The following is a 14,347-nucleotide window of genomic DNA, read 5'->3' as shown; positions in this document are numbered from 1 at the left end:
AATGCAGCTCAGTCACCAGTAATTCACTATAAATTAACATATGAAAAATGACTTTTAATTGTACCAGACCTGTAAATATTTTTGGGAAAATGTAAATAAAATAACAGATAAACAAAAATGAACTAAACTTAACCTATTTATCCATGTTTTGCACAGAATATGTTTAACCTTTCTAATAATTAGCACAAACAAAACATACCTCTGGCAATATCAATGAAGAATACTTCTTGTCAAGACTTCAGTATTAAAGAATTAGAAAAAAAAACAATTAAAACACTCATAAAAGTCTTTAGTACCAAAATCTACATCATTAGTATTAAATTGCTTAAAATATTTTATAAGAATGTTACGCCTTTTTAACTTACTAAGTTCCTGTCTTATCCCATAATGCTTTGATACAGCTGTACTTCAGACTTAGATTATTTTGCTGTATTATTACAGAAAATATCGCAAGATGAGTTAATTTCACAGTGAAATGATAAATACAGTATTTTACTGTGTCTCTGCTCTTCTACTTACAAACACATATGTGGTATAGCTTGAAAGTTTAGAAGCTGTACTTTCAACAGGATTTCTCAGCTTGTTTTGATGAGTGATCAATGTGATCAATGTGTGTGAAATCATTAATTAATCAATTATTAAATTCCACCATTTTGCTCTGATCTATGACTTCTAAGGGATAAAATAAAATAAGCAAAGAGCATCCCTATAACCTAGTCAAGCAGAAATGAAAAGTTCTGAAATTCTTTAAGCCTCAGTTCCCAGTGCACTCATGAGAGGTGATAACAGCTCAGTCCAGCATCTGAGAAATGATCAGATGCTACACTGTACCGGTTATCATATACGCAGGTCCATCTGCTGGTAGTGAGACATGAGGGGGTCCCTCACTACCAGGTCCTGGCAGAGCTAGACAGGAATGGTGCTAATCAGCCTGTCCAAGAGCGAGTGTCAAGCAGAACAACAGAGCCAATGCCTCGGCTAAACATAGACCACCTGGCTGCCCCCAGCTGTCTGTGCTGCCCTGGCCTGTACTCCGTCACTTACAGGCAGCTTGGCGCAATGGCTGCTTCAAGTCTAAACTTTCATATCTAATCAATTCTTTACCTTATTTGAAAATGCTAGTTGATCTTTCAATTGTTGAAACATTTCAGGATGAATGGACCGATAGTAATTCGCCTGAATTACCTGGAATAAAATCTTGTTATGTACATTAAGGCTACATTTTTGGGAAATTTCTGCATCATTCAATCATTAAGATGTGAAGTTCTAGAGAAACTTCTTGTTAACAGTGGTGGTGATAGGAACCAGACATCCAAAAGTGTTTAATGCCTCTAAAACCTGCATTACAAAAAGTGAAAATGCCTATGCATTGAATGCCTATGAATACGCTTCCCGAGACATTGTTTTACAACAGTTTTACTTCAGGGCATAAGGAAACTTTCAGCCAAAGAAAACATGTTATTTTAGATTTACTGTTATTTTACCATTATCGATATTACACATAAACATTTAAGATTAGGCATGTAGGTTGACTGGTCACTTTGGACAGCAAATAAAATGTCTATACTTTCCATTAGACCTCTGGTTCCTATGACCACCACTGTAAGTAAATCTGTGTCAGTAAGTTGCTCTACAATGAACCAATTCATTCCAAACCACTCAAAACCAGTTTTGAGTTTGTTGACATCTTAATGATTGAATATAGAGAAATTTTGGAAAATCTGTGGAATCTGTGGATGGTTTTCCCCCTCCTATGAAGTTACCATGTTGAAGATACAAAGTTTTAAGACAGCAATGATATCCAAAATACTGCATATCACAAATTAATATATGCATGATATCAAAAATAAGGTTCTCCATACAGCATAAGAACACTATTCACGTATATATTTTGTCACTTTTGTAAGATTCCCAAATGTAAAAGGTGTTGACAGGCAGTGTTGTGTAGCAGCAGGAGGAGTAAACAAATGTTTGTCATTCTTAGCGATGTGAAAAAAAGAGAGATGTTGTGTGAACGAGAGTGAGAACAGATGGCGGCCGTTGCTTTGCGTGAGCGGGCAGGTTCGCAGGATGCTGTGAACACAGCCAAACGTGATATATGACCTGTGTCCACAAGAGCATGGCTTTGTTCCTGCACTCTGCCGCTGAAATTGATCACCAGGCCAGCTCATAGAGGATTTGCAGACTTCGCTGTGCACTGAATGCTGATGCAGCATTAAAGAGAAAAAGGGTTGTGATGTGCTAAAGTTTTGTTTTTATTCTTTGTTAGACTAAGAAATGGCTAAATTTTTATACAGTGCATTTATACATACTATGGGGTCTTGCACACCTTTTTTTGATTAACCTTTGATTTTTAATTCAGTACACAGAGTTTCAGCAACATCAGCTTGGATCATTACACAGAAGATGATTTTTCAGAAGTACTTTATTATGACACACAAGACAATAATGAGAGTATAATAATGATAATGAGGATAATGATAATGCAATCTAAATATGTTACTTCATAAACATGAAGAGTTTTTAAGAGTTGCAGTTACACCGGGTACACCACACCAATATCATTTTCATGAGTGTCACATTTTGTTTGTCTTCAAAACATAAAGCAAGGACTAGAAATCTGGCACTTTATTACAAGTCTCCATGTTTGCTACAGCTTTACGCCTTCAAGCCTAATTGTGCTAACTGTGAATGATCCAACATGGTAAGTTTTAGCACATTGCAGAAGAAATGTGTTACATTCACACCCAAACAAGTCTACAATATGGCACTAACTTCATTTAATATCAAAACAAGCATGAAAGCTGCCAAATATTCCTCATAAACTGCATTCATGGATATCACTCAAGCCTAAATAGCATCACTTGTTTTATTTTTTCATTTGCAAATAACTTTCAAGCCTCTAAATTTAGCTGTTGCAGAAATGTCCTGGCGTGTGTTGCGTGTAAACAGTCTGCCCAGTGTTTTTTTTTTTCACATTTGCTATGTTTACACCCCAAAAAGTATTTACACTAACCTTTCTATGAAACATCGACATAATCATGCCAGGGTAGATGTCATAAGCTATCATAAGCTGTTGTGACAGATTTCGTTCAGTAACAATGTCATGTTACCATTACTGATAATTGTCATGATAGTTGCCATAATGTTTGCTGTCATGACATCTAACTGCAGTACACTTAGCAAAAATGGTAAAGCTGTAAAGCAGTGTTCAAAAGGCTATGACACCTATATAAACTCATCGTGACCACTGACCTAAAGCTATATGAGCACATATAAAGGCTTATTACCATAGCCATCATCTGTCATAAAAGCCACTTTGATTTTATGTTGATTTGATGCCTATGTCAGATGACTTCTAATGCCTAATGCCTATTTCTAATGCCTATAGGAATAAGCTGTCATGAAGGGTAGGTGTTGTAAACACTGCCCTACAGCAAAGTGGTCATCAGTCATGACAAGTATCAGTAATTGTAACATGGCAGTGAATGTGTTTACATGCACATCAATAATACCATCATTATCAGATCACTGTAGTCAAGCAAGCAAGATTGGATTAGTCAAGCAGTCATGTAAAAAGCATACCCTAATTTCTTAGATCGAATTAGGCATTATCAGATTTTAAGAAATTATCAGATTTCAAGAAATCTGACAAAGATACCCGAATTTTAGCTCAGTAATTGGGTCTTCTGGGTGCATTTATACCCTTACTATGATTTCTTTCACTTTCTTATTCTGCCCATGACAGACAGAGGGTTGAGCTGACCTGGAAACAGCAAGCAGCATTTAGTACAGCATCCACAAAATGGCAAAAAAACATTTTTGAAACTAACTACGTGCTTGATTAAATGAATTAGAATATTCTTCATTTTCTAGAAGTGTTTAAATTTTTCAGCAAAGTAACTCCTTTTTTAAAAAGTAGCCGCATGAAGTTAGAATTTTATGTCACGTCCTTCTTCTTCTCTGAGTTTATTGGCTGTTTGCAAAACAAAAATCTAAGTATTGGCTGATTCATGTAGACATGGAGATTTCCCATTATCTGATTACCCAAATGCGTGTAAACATGTTGAACGAATTACTGAAAAAAATCAGATTTTTGTCCGATGAGTTATCAGATTATTAAGTGCATGTAAATGCATTCACTGTTATATTACTCATGACAGACATGTGTATGGCATGATTACGTCAATGTAATGTTACAGGGTTTAAGTAAATTGTTACCAAAAAGTCTACAGTGACTTTATGTAAAATCAAAACAGAAGCAAAAAAAAGCTGCCAAATATTCACACAAACTGCATTCACAGTTATCACTCAAGCTTCATCTTATAAAGTTTTTAAAAGGCTAATTTCTCTGAAATTAGCGGTCACATAAATATCTTAACCTTTGTTTAACATAAATAATCAAATATCCCTCTTTTTTTTGGTTATCCTCAATTCTGAATCATGTAATGTTTCCTCACTATTACTTGCTTTTAAGTCTCTAAAGTTTCTTTTTGTCTTTTACATTTCATTCCGTGGCTGCAGCACATCAAAGCACATCAGGATGGCCATCTGGTTGGAGTTCTCCTCCTGACTCGCTGCAAGTTTGACCTGTGCTGCTGTCCCCGTGAACACCTCGCCTTCCCACACTCGGCTTTTGTTGAGCTGCAGGTCCACTCTCTGCTCGGCCAGCGCGCTGACCCTGTGGACACCAGGCACTTTCACGCGGAACTGGACCCAGGACAGCGGCTCCAGCAGGCCAGAGCGGGGCTCCAGCAAGACACTACCCTTCTGCCAGTCAGAGTAGGGGCAGGGGAAAGGGGGCCAAGCATTTTCTGAACTGTTATGGATAATAAAGTCACAAAGTGGGCTGAAGTCCTGGCTGGAGGTGCTCTTGCCATAGAGGCCAAGCTTGTAGACCCCTGGCTCTGGCAGAGTGATGCTAACAGTAACCTTGGTGCCATTGTGGGTGAAGAAGATGTACCGGGATAGCGGATATGTGAGCACCTTGTGCTGTTCTTTGGTCAAAATGGCATGAAGGTCCAAATTATACTGGTTCTGGAAAGTGATGTTGCACTTTCCCTGCTGTGTGCTCACTATTGCCCCCTGGTGGCTGAACTTAGAAAGGCCAGCCTCGCTGGTTCTGATGCCAGGGCCGCAACAGTTGCTAAGAGCGGGCGGGAAAAGTTCATTCAGGTTGACTGGGTTGCTAGTGCAGTGAAGAAGAAAGTTGCCAGCATTTTGGAAGCTGTCTCCAGCACGTTCATAGTCCCTGACAAATATGGACAGTCTGTAATAACCAGTATAAGGACAAAGGATGTTACAAGTAAGTTTGTCCATCTCAGTCTGATTGGCCAGGCATCTCTTAGACAGAGCCTTGTCCAGGTCCTTATGGATCAGTTCGCAAAGCATCATGAGCGGCCTAGCTGTCTGCAGAACCAGTTCAAATGTCCCTGACTTTAGCACAATGGCTTCACTGCCATACTTACAGGACTTGACCCCCAGTGCCTCAGCATTTTGCTGAATTCCCCAGCAGAGGTAAGGGTTCTCGGGGAGATGCTCTGCAGGCTTGGGCTCAGGACACTCAAGGAGGAACGAACACACCCAGCTGAACAGTCCTGAAGTGTTTCCAGGGCGGGCAAACAGCATGACGTCAAAGGTGCCCGCAGTGGGAGGCAGCACACGGAGCTTCATGCTGGACTGAGCAACGGTCAGAAGACCCAGAGAGCTGCTCAGCTCCTTCTGTTCAGATCCACTGCGCTGGGAGATCTGATAGGTGAAGTCCACTGGCTGAGAGAATCCAACCGATATGGAGGCCTCACCATCCTCTGAAGACAAACAGACAACCATTATTTTACTTTATAATGCCAAGGTAAAAAACTTTGAAGATTTTTATGCTGAAATATGCGACTATGCCTTTGCCAATATGCCACTAGTCATGAACCCCATGTAGAATCTTTGATTTACCTGCATTTATTTGTCTGGTGTTTCAAGGATTTTCTTGCTCGATTAATTTTTAATGTATTCTGAGTATGTTTTTATCTATGTTTCTTTTTCTTTGTATTAATCTCATTCATCTTTTATCCATCTGTTTCATTTTAGCATGATTAGATGATTTCACAAATTGTTAGCCAGGTTTACAGAGCTACCTGTGCTCCCACTACACTAGTCGCATTCTCATTCAAAGAGCACAGTACGCTGTGGCAGGTAGCTCACATGCACACAAATCATGTAAAAAGACAGGCACATGATGTATATAGAGGAAATATATGTTTCAAGTATATTATATGGAATTACAAATACTCTGTTATAACATATTAGTAATGCAAGTAATGTAATTCTTATTAAGTCAGTGACTGTAATGGGATTACCAGAATTTATAGTGTGTTATACTATGTCATTACAGGACAAAGTAAATAGATTACTATAACTCTTTACTTTGTATCATGTTAACCCCCATGTTATCGCGGATTAGCAATAAGCCAATACTCAGATTATGGGATCATGTCTAGTAAGCGGCATCGTCCTCAAAGCACAGAATGAAACACATGGTGTAGAGGAATGCCAGAGAGCACAACCTCTGCGAGAGTGACAGCAAAGAACCAACCTGTAATGAGTGAGAAGTGTTTGGGGTGGATGAGCGTTAATCCGAGCCTGTAAAACTCGGAGGTTTTCAGCACCCTCTTCTCAAACTCCTCCAGCTTAATGGGGCTTTCCAGCAGCTGCCACTCCTCCTCATCCGGACAGTGGGAGTTTATGAAGTCCTCTGGATCAGTCAGGAAATAGAAGTCATCATACCTGGAGTATAAAAAGAATCATCATGTTCTCTGAGCATTCAATGCTTGTAGGTGTTTTTTCACCTTGGCAGTATATGTACTGTAAATAGTCAAATGAAAGAGTATCCTAAATTTACTTCTTGATACTTGATGCTTAATCACTTTCCTATTTCTATAAGTTTTAGAGATGAAATTGCAAAACAATGTTCAGTTGATTAGACCTTTCTTCTTCTTCTCCTCAGTCTACATGAATATAATGTTTTTAATCTATACTGTATCTTACTCTAATAGCGCAACTGCTGCAGTGTAGTTGTATTTGGTTCCAGCATGCACTGTCCAGTCTTCAGTCACCTCTTAATGAAGGCTTTGTTGTCCATGTCCACGGTCCCAGCACCCCAGCAGGCGTCCAGCAGGTACCAGTAGCCCTCCAGACTCACTGCATTCCACATATGACTGGACTTCGTGTTCTGGTAGCTCTGACCCTGTCTGTATCCAACCCCCTTCCCATGACCACCCACCTCCCTGCACTCAATGCCCACCTCCCTGCAGAAAGACAGTAGAGTTCATTACAGACACTCAAAGTGTATGATTACTGCTGCTGGATAATAAACACTATTCTAGTATCTGATCTGACATTGCTTTAGTCATATGCAAAAGTTTAGGCACCCCTAGTCAAATTGCATGTTTTGTTGATTTTCTAAGTGAAAGTTTAGAATTTAGTTCACAATTGCTGTTCCTTTGCTAAATCTAACATTTTATGTGGAAAAAAACATAAAATATGGCCTGTGCAAAAGTTATGGCACATTTCATTCACACACACACAAATATATATATATATATATATATATATATATATATATATATATATATATTCCAATATGTTAAACTCAGCAAATAAGCAGGAATTTGCAGAGCAATGCTGTATTAAAGTGTGTTCTCTGTAGGATGTGTTAAGTTATTTTCACTTAGAAAATCAACTAAATGTGGTATTTGAGCAACACTTTTAAACTTTTGCTTATAACTGAATGTATATAACAAGCTATTGTTTGGCAAAAAATAAAATAATAATTTTAATAATAAATTTAATAATAATTTTCCTATTTTTCCAAATGTAGTCAATTGAACAAGGTAGTTTTGGTGTCTATAGTTTGCTTTTTGAGTTTTGCACTGAGACTATAAGGCTAATATAGCTAACAAGTAGGCTAAAAGAAGCTTATACCCCAGTAATTATGTACAAACTGCATGCCTGAATTATCATGTGCTAACCTCAACCTTTAATCACAAATAGAATTTCTTATGTGGTTTCTATCAAACAGGTATCTTTAAAAAAATAGCAAAAGAATGGACAAAATTCAAGCTTCAAGGTGCTGCTACTATTAGCTATACATCCTTTTATGAATAACACATCATAAAAGTAAACACTAAACACTAAATATTTCCTGCCTGATCAACCACATTTAAGGTAGGTGATTTAATTCGAGTTATTCCTTTAAAGAATATTTAAAGCCAAAACTAAAAACATGAATGTTGTTAATATCTCAGGCCAAAGCAGTGAGCAGTGCTCCTACTTGCACATCTGTAAGCAGAGGCTGGAGTATCCACAGCAAACTCCTCGACCTGTTTCAATGACCCTCTCAGGAGAGCACACTTTCTCGGTCAGACCCAGGTATCCAGTCACATCATACTCTGCAGCAAAAAACACTGAGTCAGCCCAGTCAACTCCATTTGAGGTAAAAGGAAAGATTGTAAATTTGCTTTGAAAGCAGCTGAACAGTAGCAGAGAGCGAGGTCATGTTGCTATTACTGGTCATTTTAGTGACAGATGTGATTAAGGCTTCTGTTACATGCTAATTTTTGCTGTGTACTCTAGTTAGTTGTTATGGCATCAAACATTATGACATCTGTCATTACAAATAATACTGATCCAAGCAACAGAACAGAATCTGTCGTCACAAGTCATGGCAGCATTTGACATCAGCTATTACATGTTTATAACATGGTTTTGTCAGTGTTATGTAGCAGGGTTCCAGTAAAGTGTTACTAATATTTTAACATATGATCCGGCTGTCAAAACAGTAAAACCATCAGTGGTGAGTGATGGATTCATGTGGTAATGCACTTTAAGAACTATTTTAATAGTAACATATAACCAAGAAGGATGGCAATAAATTGCATCTCGTTATGGTATCTCAGTGGTTATGTGATTTGACAGAACATTTGACTCCACACCATACACACTGGCACACACACTCTCTCTATTTTGCATTCAGAAATAAGTGATGCTGTAAACTGACACAAATGAGTCTCAAAGAGACCAAGAGCCATCATATCTAATGTCCCGCGAATACATCAGCTGAGATGTCGAGTTATATAATTTAACTGCGCAGCCCCGAAATGGAAACCAAAAGTCCCTGACATCCTAGACGTACTGGAAGTCTAAACTTAAATTGGTCTGTAATTATTTGATCCTTTGCAGGGCGCTTGCTAAGTTCAGCTCAGTGCAAACTGAACTCCAATTGTCCATTTATCAGCTAATGTCAGCTTCATGTTCCATGTTCTAATGACCATCTATTTTAGCTTAGTTTTAATGCATTAAAGCCCTATTTTGGGACAGTTGATTCCCTGAGAAACCCTTATCTTGCAACCTCTGACTCCAAAACACAGGCCATAATTGTAACAGCTCATGAAGCATCTGATTCAAATGTGTACATCATTTTAACTTCAGTAAAGTATTTACATCAACACAATTTTTGCCAAAAGTAAGCAAACAGAAAGACAGAACTGTGCTGATATCATATATTTTATTCATGTGTACGCATTTGAATCAAGCAAATTCAGTGCATCACTTTTTTCAATTAGAATAAGAGTCATTTAAGTCAAACTATAAAGCAACTTCTGCACTGGCCAATTGATGTTGTTGTAAAGTGTGGACATGCATGTGTGAGCCAGAAACACACCGATGTTGTGACAGAGCCAGATCCAGATGGCACGGAGTCTTTCTAAATCAGTAGACGCTCCCTCTGTGATGGCCTGGGCAATAGTCTGCACTGAGAAGATCTTCTTGCTCTTTAGCTGCAAAGAGCACACACACACACACACACACACACACACACACACACACACACACACACATATCCAGTTACACATGCATAAACTTTTATTAAACTATGCGCACATAAACATATCAGATCACTCACACTTGGCATAAACATTTACTTGGCTGCTCTGACATGAGCACACAGTAGATGACACAACTCTATCTATCTATCTATCTATCTATCTATCTATCTATCTATCTATCTATCTATCTATCTATCTATTTCTCTTGCTTTGTCACTCTTTTCTTTGTTCCCTTCTTTCTTTCGCTCTCTCTATCTCTGTCTGTTTTCTTTCTCTGTTACCATCTCTCTATGTCTGATTCTTTCTCTTCATCACATTCTCTCTCTTTCCCTCTCTGTCTCCCTTCTCTGTCTCTCTCTACATTCTTTCTCTCCACTTTTACCTCTCTCTCTCTCTCTCTCTCTCTCTCTCTCTCACTCTCTCACCTCTTTGCCGGTTTCGACTGCATACGTGTCAACTCTGCAGAAATCACTGTGAGAGAGCAGTTCCTTCTGCAGTTTCCTTCTGGACCAAGGCCTGGCCAAAGTGGTCATATTTTCTCTCTGGCTTGCAGAGTGACCGGTGCTGGGCTGCACCTTTTCCTCTCTCACCATAGTCTTCTTCCTGGCTCTGGAAGTGCGGGCTCTGCTCTCATCTGACAGCTGCCTCTTGGCCAGTGGTCTTTGACTGTCTCTGTCCATGGCTGCCCACTTCTCAAAAATAGAGCTTTTAGCAGCAGTGACACTGACAGATGCTTTAGGCTTTGGCATGGCTTTATCTGTTTGGGTCAGGACAACAAGAAAAAGAAGGTGATACAACACAGTACCGTAAAAGGTTCACACATACACACATATGAAATAACAATATTTTAAAATCAGTGATGTTTCAGTGGACATGCTCTTCCACAGGTACATCAAATGAAGGCTTCTGGGCCAATTTCTCTTGTACAACATAAGGCTTGGGTCAGGCTCAGGTTTGTTTTCTAATATATATATATATATATATATATATATATATATATATATATATATATTATACAGTACACATTTTCCATAAGGGGGGCTGTTTGAAATTCCAAATGAGTCAAGGACATCTGCATTGTGGAAACATTATGACTTGGACATTGCATCAAATAAAAGCACACAGGTCAGGTACAGTGTAGAGCTTTTGATTGTATTTTGAGCTATGATAGCAGGAGGACTGGCACGTCATCTATTCATTTACTTTGAATGCAACTGTTCCACAACAGTGTAAATGGGTTCAGGTCAGGTTCAGGTTTAGCAGTGCCAGTGCCTGGTTGCACCTGTGAGGCTTCAGGCTTCAAGCTTTATTTTGAACTAAGCAAATAAAATAATCTATTTACATTAACTAATATTCATTGTTAGGCTAATGTTGATGTAGAACATGCAATACATCTAACACATCATGGCTTTAACTAAATATAGTGTTTAATATTAGGTGGTAGAGTGGGAGTTGCACCTTTTCCTTAACTCCCTGGAACCACACTAAATTATTCAAATATTATTGTATGAAAATAATATGAAAAGAATGTATTAATTAAGAATGTAAGCATTTCGATATAGTAATTAAAGAAGGAATAATATTGTTTGAAACAGCACACCAAAATATACACCTGTATTGGCTACTGTCACCTATCAGTGCATGTAGGTGCATCTTTTCAGAATAACGTTAATGAGGAGGGACAGGGTTTATGCTATGCACAGACCCACATTCAAGTGACTGGACTTTTTCTGACAACTTTTAGGAGTCAGAGCTTATTTTTTGTCAAATATTGCATTAAAGCTTTACCTCAGAGCTGAAAATCACATGAAACCTGAAAATGTGTTTTGTTACACTCCTAACAGTAATGTGAGTAAGGAACTAAAGTGTGTACCACGTGCAGGCCCTTACAGTTTAAGGGGTCAATAGGCATAGTTACCTGTTTGGTTGCTATTGTTGGATAAAGCAGCACTCTGCAGCTTTGTGCTGATATTCCAGATTGCTGTGGTGGATTCTTCTGTTTGAGCATCTTCAGGTTGATGTTCTTTGGCTTGAGTTTGAACCCTCTCACTCCTCTCTTCATGTGTGGTCTCCTGCTTTGCCATATAGGTCTTCTTCACTGTGAGAAGGCATGGATCTTCTGGTATATCGGCATTGTTGTTGTTGTCATCCTCGGCATTACAGCACAGATGATTAGCATTAGAGGGGAGATGGCCGAGGCCTTTTAGAATATGATGAGCATTCAAAACAGCAGCCATCGCTGATGAGATTTATGATTATACCTGCAGGGAGAGCAGAACCCAAGCAATAATGACAGTCTGTTCCACCACTATTAAACATGCAGTTTAGAAATATTAGCAGAGGCATGCATTGAATTTACTTGCGGTAAATGTGCTCATTATTTCTAGAGCTCTTTTAATTTTTAGTTTGAAAAGCCATTAAGAACAAATTATACATTTTTCAGTTATTCAGATCAGATATAAGATAATCCACTTGCATAAAGAAGAGCAAGGTCATAGAAAAATAAGTGAAATAATATGAGTTTCTCAAACTGGAAGATTACAAGATGTAGAGAAAATGAGACTCCTAACAACTGTGTAAGATCTGGTGGACCAAACTGTCAGTTTCAGATAAACAGCACATATAGCTTTCATCATTGAGAGAGAGGAGAAAATCAAGCTTGCTACAGATCTGAAAAAATCCACAGGTGTTTCTGTCCATCCTTCCACTGTGAGAAGACAACTCAGTGCTATGAGTCTGAAAGGATGTGTAGTGGTTAGAGGTCATTACTGAGAAAAAGAAACAGACAAATAGCATGTTCTGTGATATTTACAGAATAAGAGTTCAGACCTTAACATCATTAACCACATTGGTGAGCCCAAAGTATTATTACACACTTCTATAACCCATGAACAGCTCCATTAGTTTGCACTGAAGTCCCTGTAGCTACTGAATCATAAAGCTTTGTATGCAATACTCCTGGATTGTTAAGGGGTTAAATGTGTTTGGGATTATTTGGATTGTGAGAAGCAGAAAATGCAACCAACTTCTAAGACTGAAATTTGGAGGTGTAGAAAAATATCCCTGCAGATTTCTTTGAAAAACTGAAAGTGAGTCTCCTGAAAAGAATGGAAGCTGTAATAAAGGTAAAAGGTGGATACACTAAATACTGAAACATTTTATAATATGTTTATTAGATGTGGCTTCTGTGTCATTTTCCATTAAATATGTTTTCTTGAATTGAATTGACATTAAATAATTGAAAGGTGGTCTATGACTTTTGCACAGTACTGTACTCTACACTGAAAAGTACATTCAGTGTATCACCTTCTGCTAATTTATATAGCTTAATGAATATGGAATAGTACATGTGTCAGATAAGGTAGCTATTTAGTGATTGGTTCAGGAAAATATGCTTAATTAATATGCTTCAGAGTCTTACAGCTATACAGAGTCAGTATAAAATGAGGCGGCAAATCACTTTCCAGACCCACAGGTGCATTTGCTGGCTGCCTGTTATTTCAGATGGCTTGCGAAAGAGTGCACAGGCGGCCCTTCTCCAACATTTGCGCCAATCACACTCTTATGACAATTGCAGCAGAAGGCCATTATCGCTTTTCACATGGGTGCAACAGTAATTCTATTTCAATTAGTGCTAAATAGGGTATTTACTAGAGGCCAGATGAGTGCTGGGTCAAAATTGACCAGAATGGCAGATAATGCACTTACTGCTGCATGTAGAAAGTATTGTTGTTATCTGAGAAGCAGCCTCAGACATCTAACATCCTCAAAAACACACATTTCTAAGGCTCATTTAAATCTTCGAATTACTCAATTCTGAGAGGCACACGGTATGAGCCTGGAACACTGAAGGCCCACAGGATAAGACAGACAGAGGCAGCACATCTCCCTTTTACTCAACATAAAAATTACAGCCTAACTGCTACAGTCAAAGCAGAGGACATTCTGCACTCTTTTGCCCCTGCGTTCTGTTCTGTGAAGTGCTTTGTCCAGTTCTTACCTGTTGGCCAGTGTTGGTTTTTCTCTTTGATGACGTGACTCTGTGTGCTGCTCTTCTGATGTGTCATTAATCTGCTCGTTCAGCTCTCACCTCCTGGAGAGCGGCTGTTATATACCCACTGTGCGGTGGGCTGTGGTGTGTAGCGCTGGCAGGTCCTGGGGATGACAGCCCTAAAAATACTACAAAGCAGCTGAGAGAGAGAGAGTGAGAGAAAATACATAGGGAGGGTGAGGACTTTCCACCAGTCGCTGGGCCTAAGGGGAGTATTAGGGGCATTTAGGGGTCACCAGAGTTCTCCATTGGGTCGATGGTGTAAAGTGTAATTTTCCGGGGGACGATGCAAGCTACATAAATAAAACGTTATTGTGAAATGTAGTGCTGTGGGGGGACATAGGAAAGGTGGACATTAGAAAAGGAGCAAAGATGTGCATGGACATATAGTTTAGAGCTTGAACAATTGACAGTACATGCT

The 14,347-nt window shown here is 38.8% G+C and overlaps 1 protein-coding gene across 1 annotated transcript; it reads right to left on the bottom strand.

Moving 5' to 3' along the window:
* Nucleotides 1-2,407: 2,407 nt before the first annotated feature.
* Nucleotides 2,408-14,004, bottom strand: ky (kyphoscoliosis peptidase). Its single transcript, XM_036575639.1, has 8 exons — nucleotides 13,876-14,004; nucleotides 11,794-12,136; nucleotides 10,301-10,632; nucleotides 9,713-9,827; nucleotides 8,324-8,441; nucleotides 7,107-7,298; nucleotides 6,587-6,777; nucleotides 2,408-5,807 (listed from the first exon to the last, which is right to left on the bottom strand). Exons 2-8 carry the CDS (start codon nucleotides 12,110-12,112, stop codon nucleotides 4,501-4,503), a joined length of 2,574 nt encoding a protein of 857 aa, XP_036431532.1. The 5' UTR covers nucleotides 12,113-12,136; nucleotides 13,876-14,004; the 3' UTR covers nucleotides 2,408-4,500.
* Nucleotides 14,005-14,347: the final 343 nt, after the last annotated feature.

The sequence above is a fragment of the Colossoma macropomum genome, unplaced genomic scaffold (assembly GCF_904425465.1).
Source record: "Colossoma macropomum unplaced genomic scaffold, Colossoma_macropomum, whole genome shotgun sequence".
Taxonomy (NCBI): domain Eukaryota; kingdom Metazoa; phylum Chordata; class Actinopteri; order Characiformes; family Serrasalmidae; genus Colossoma; species Colossoma macropomum.
This window is presented reverse-complemented; position numbering and strand designations above follow the sequence as displayed.

Coding starts and splice junctions, on each gene's coding strand:
- ky (XM_036575639.1), bottom strand. CDS start 12,112: ATGGCTGCTGTTTTGAATGCTCATCATATTCTAAAAGGCCTCGGCCAT. Junction 9,828..10,300: donor CAGTCGAAACCGGCAAAGAG/GTGAGAGAGTGA, acceptor TGCTCTTTGCAG/CTAAAGAGCAAGAAGATCTT. Junction 8,442..9,712: donor CTGGCTCTGTCACAACATCG/GTGTGTTTCTGG, acceptor TTTTTGCTGCAG/AGTATGATGTGACTGGATAC.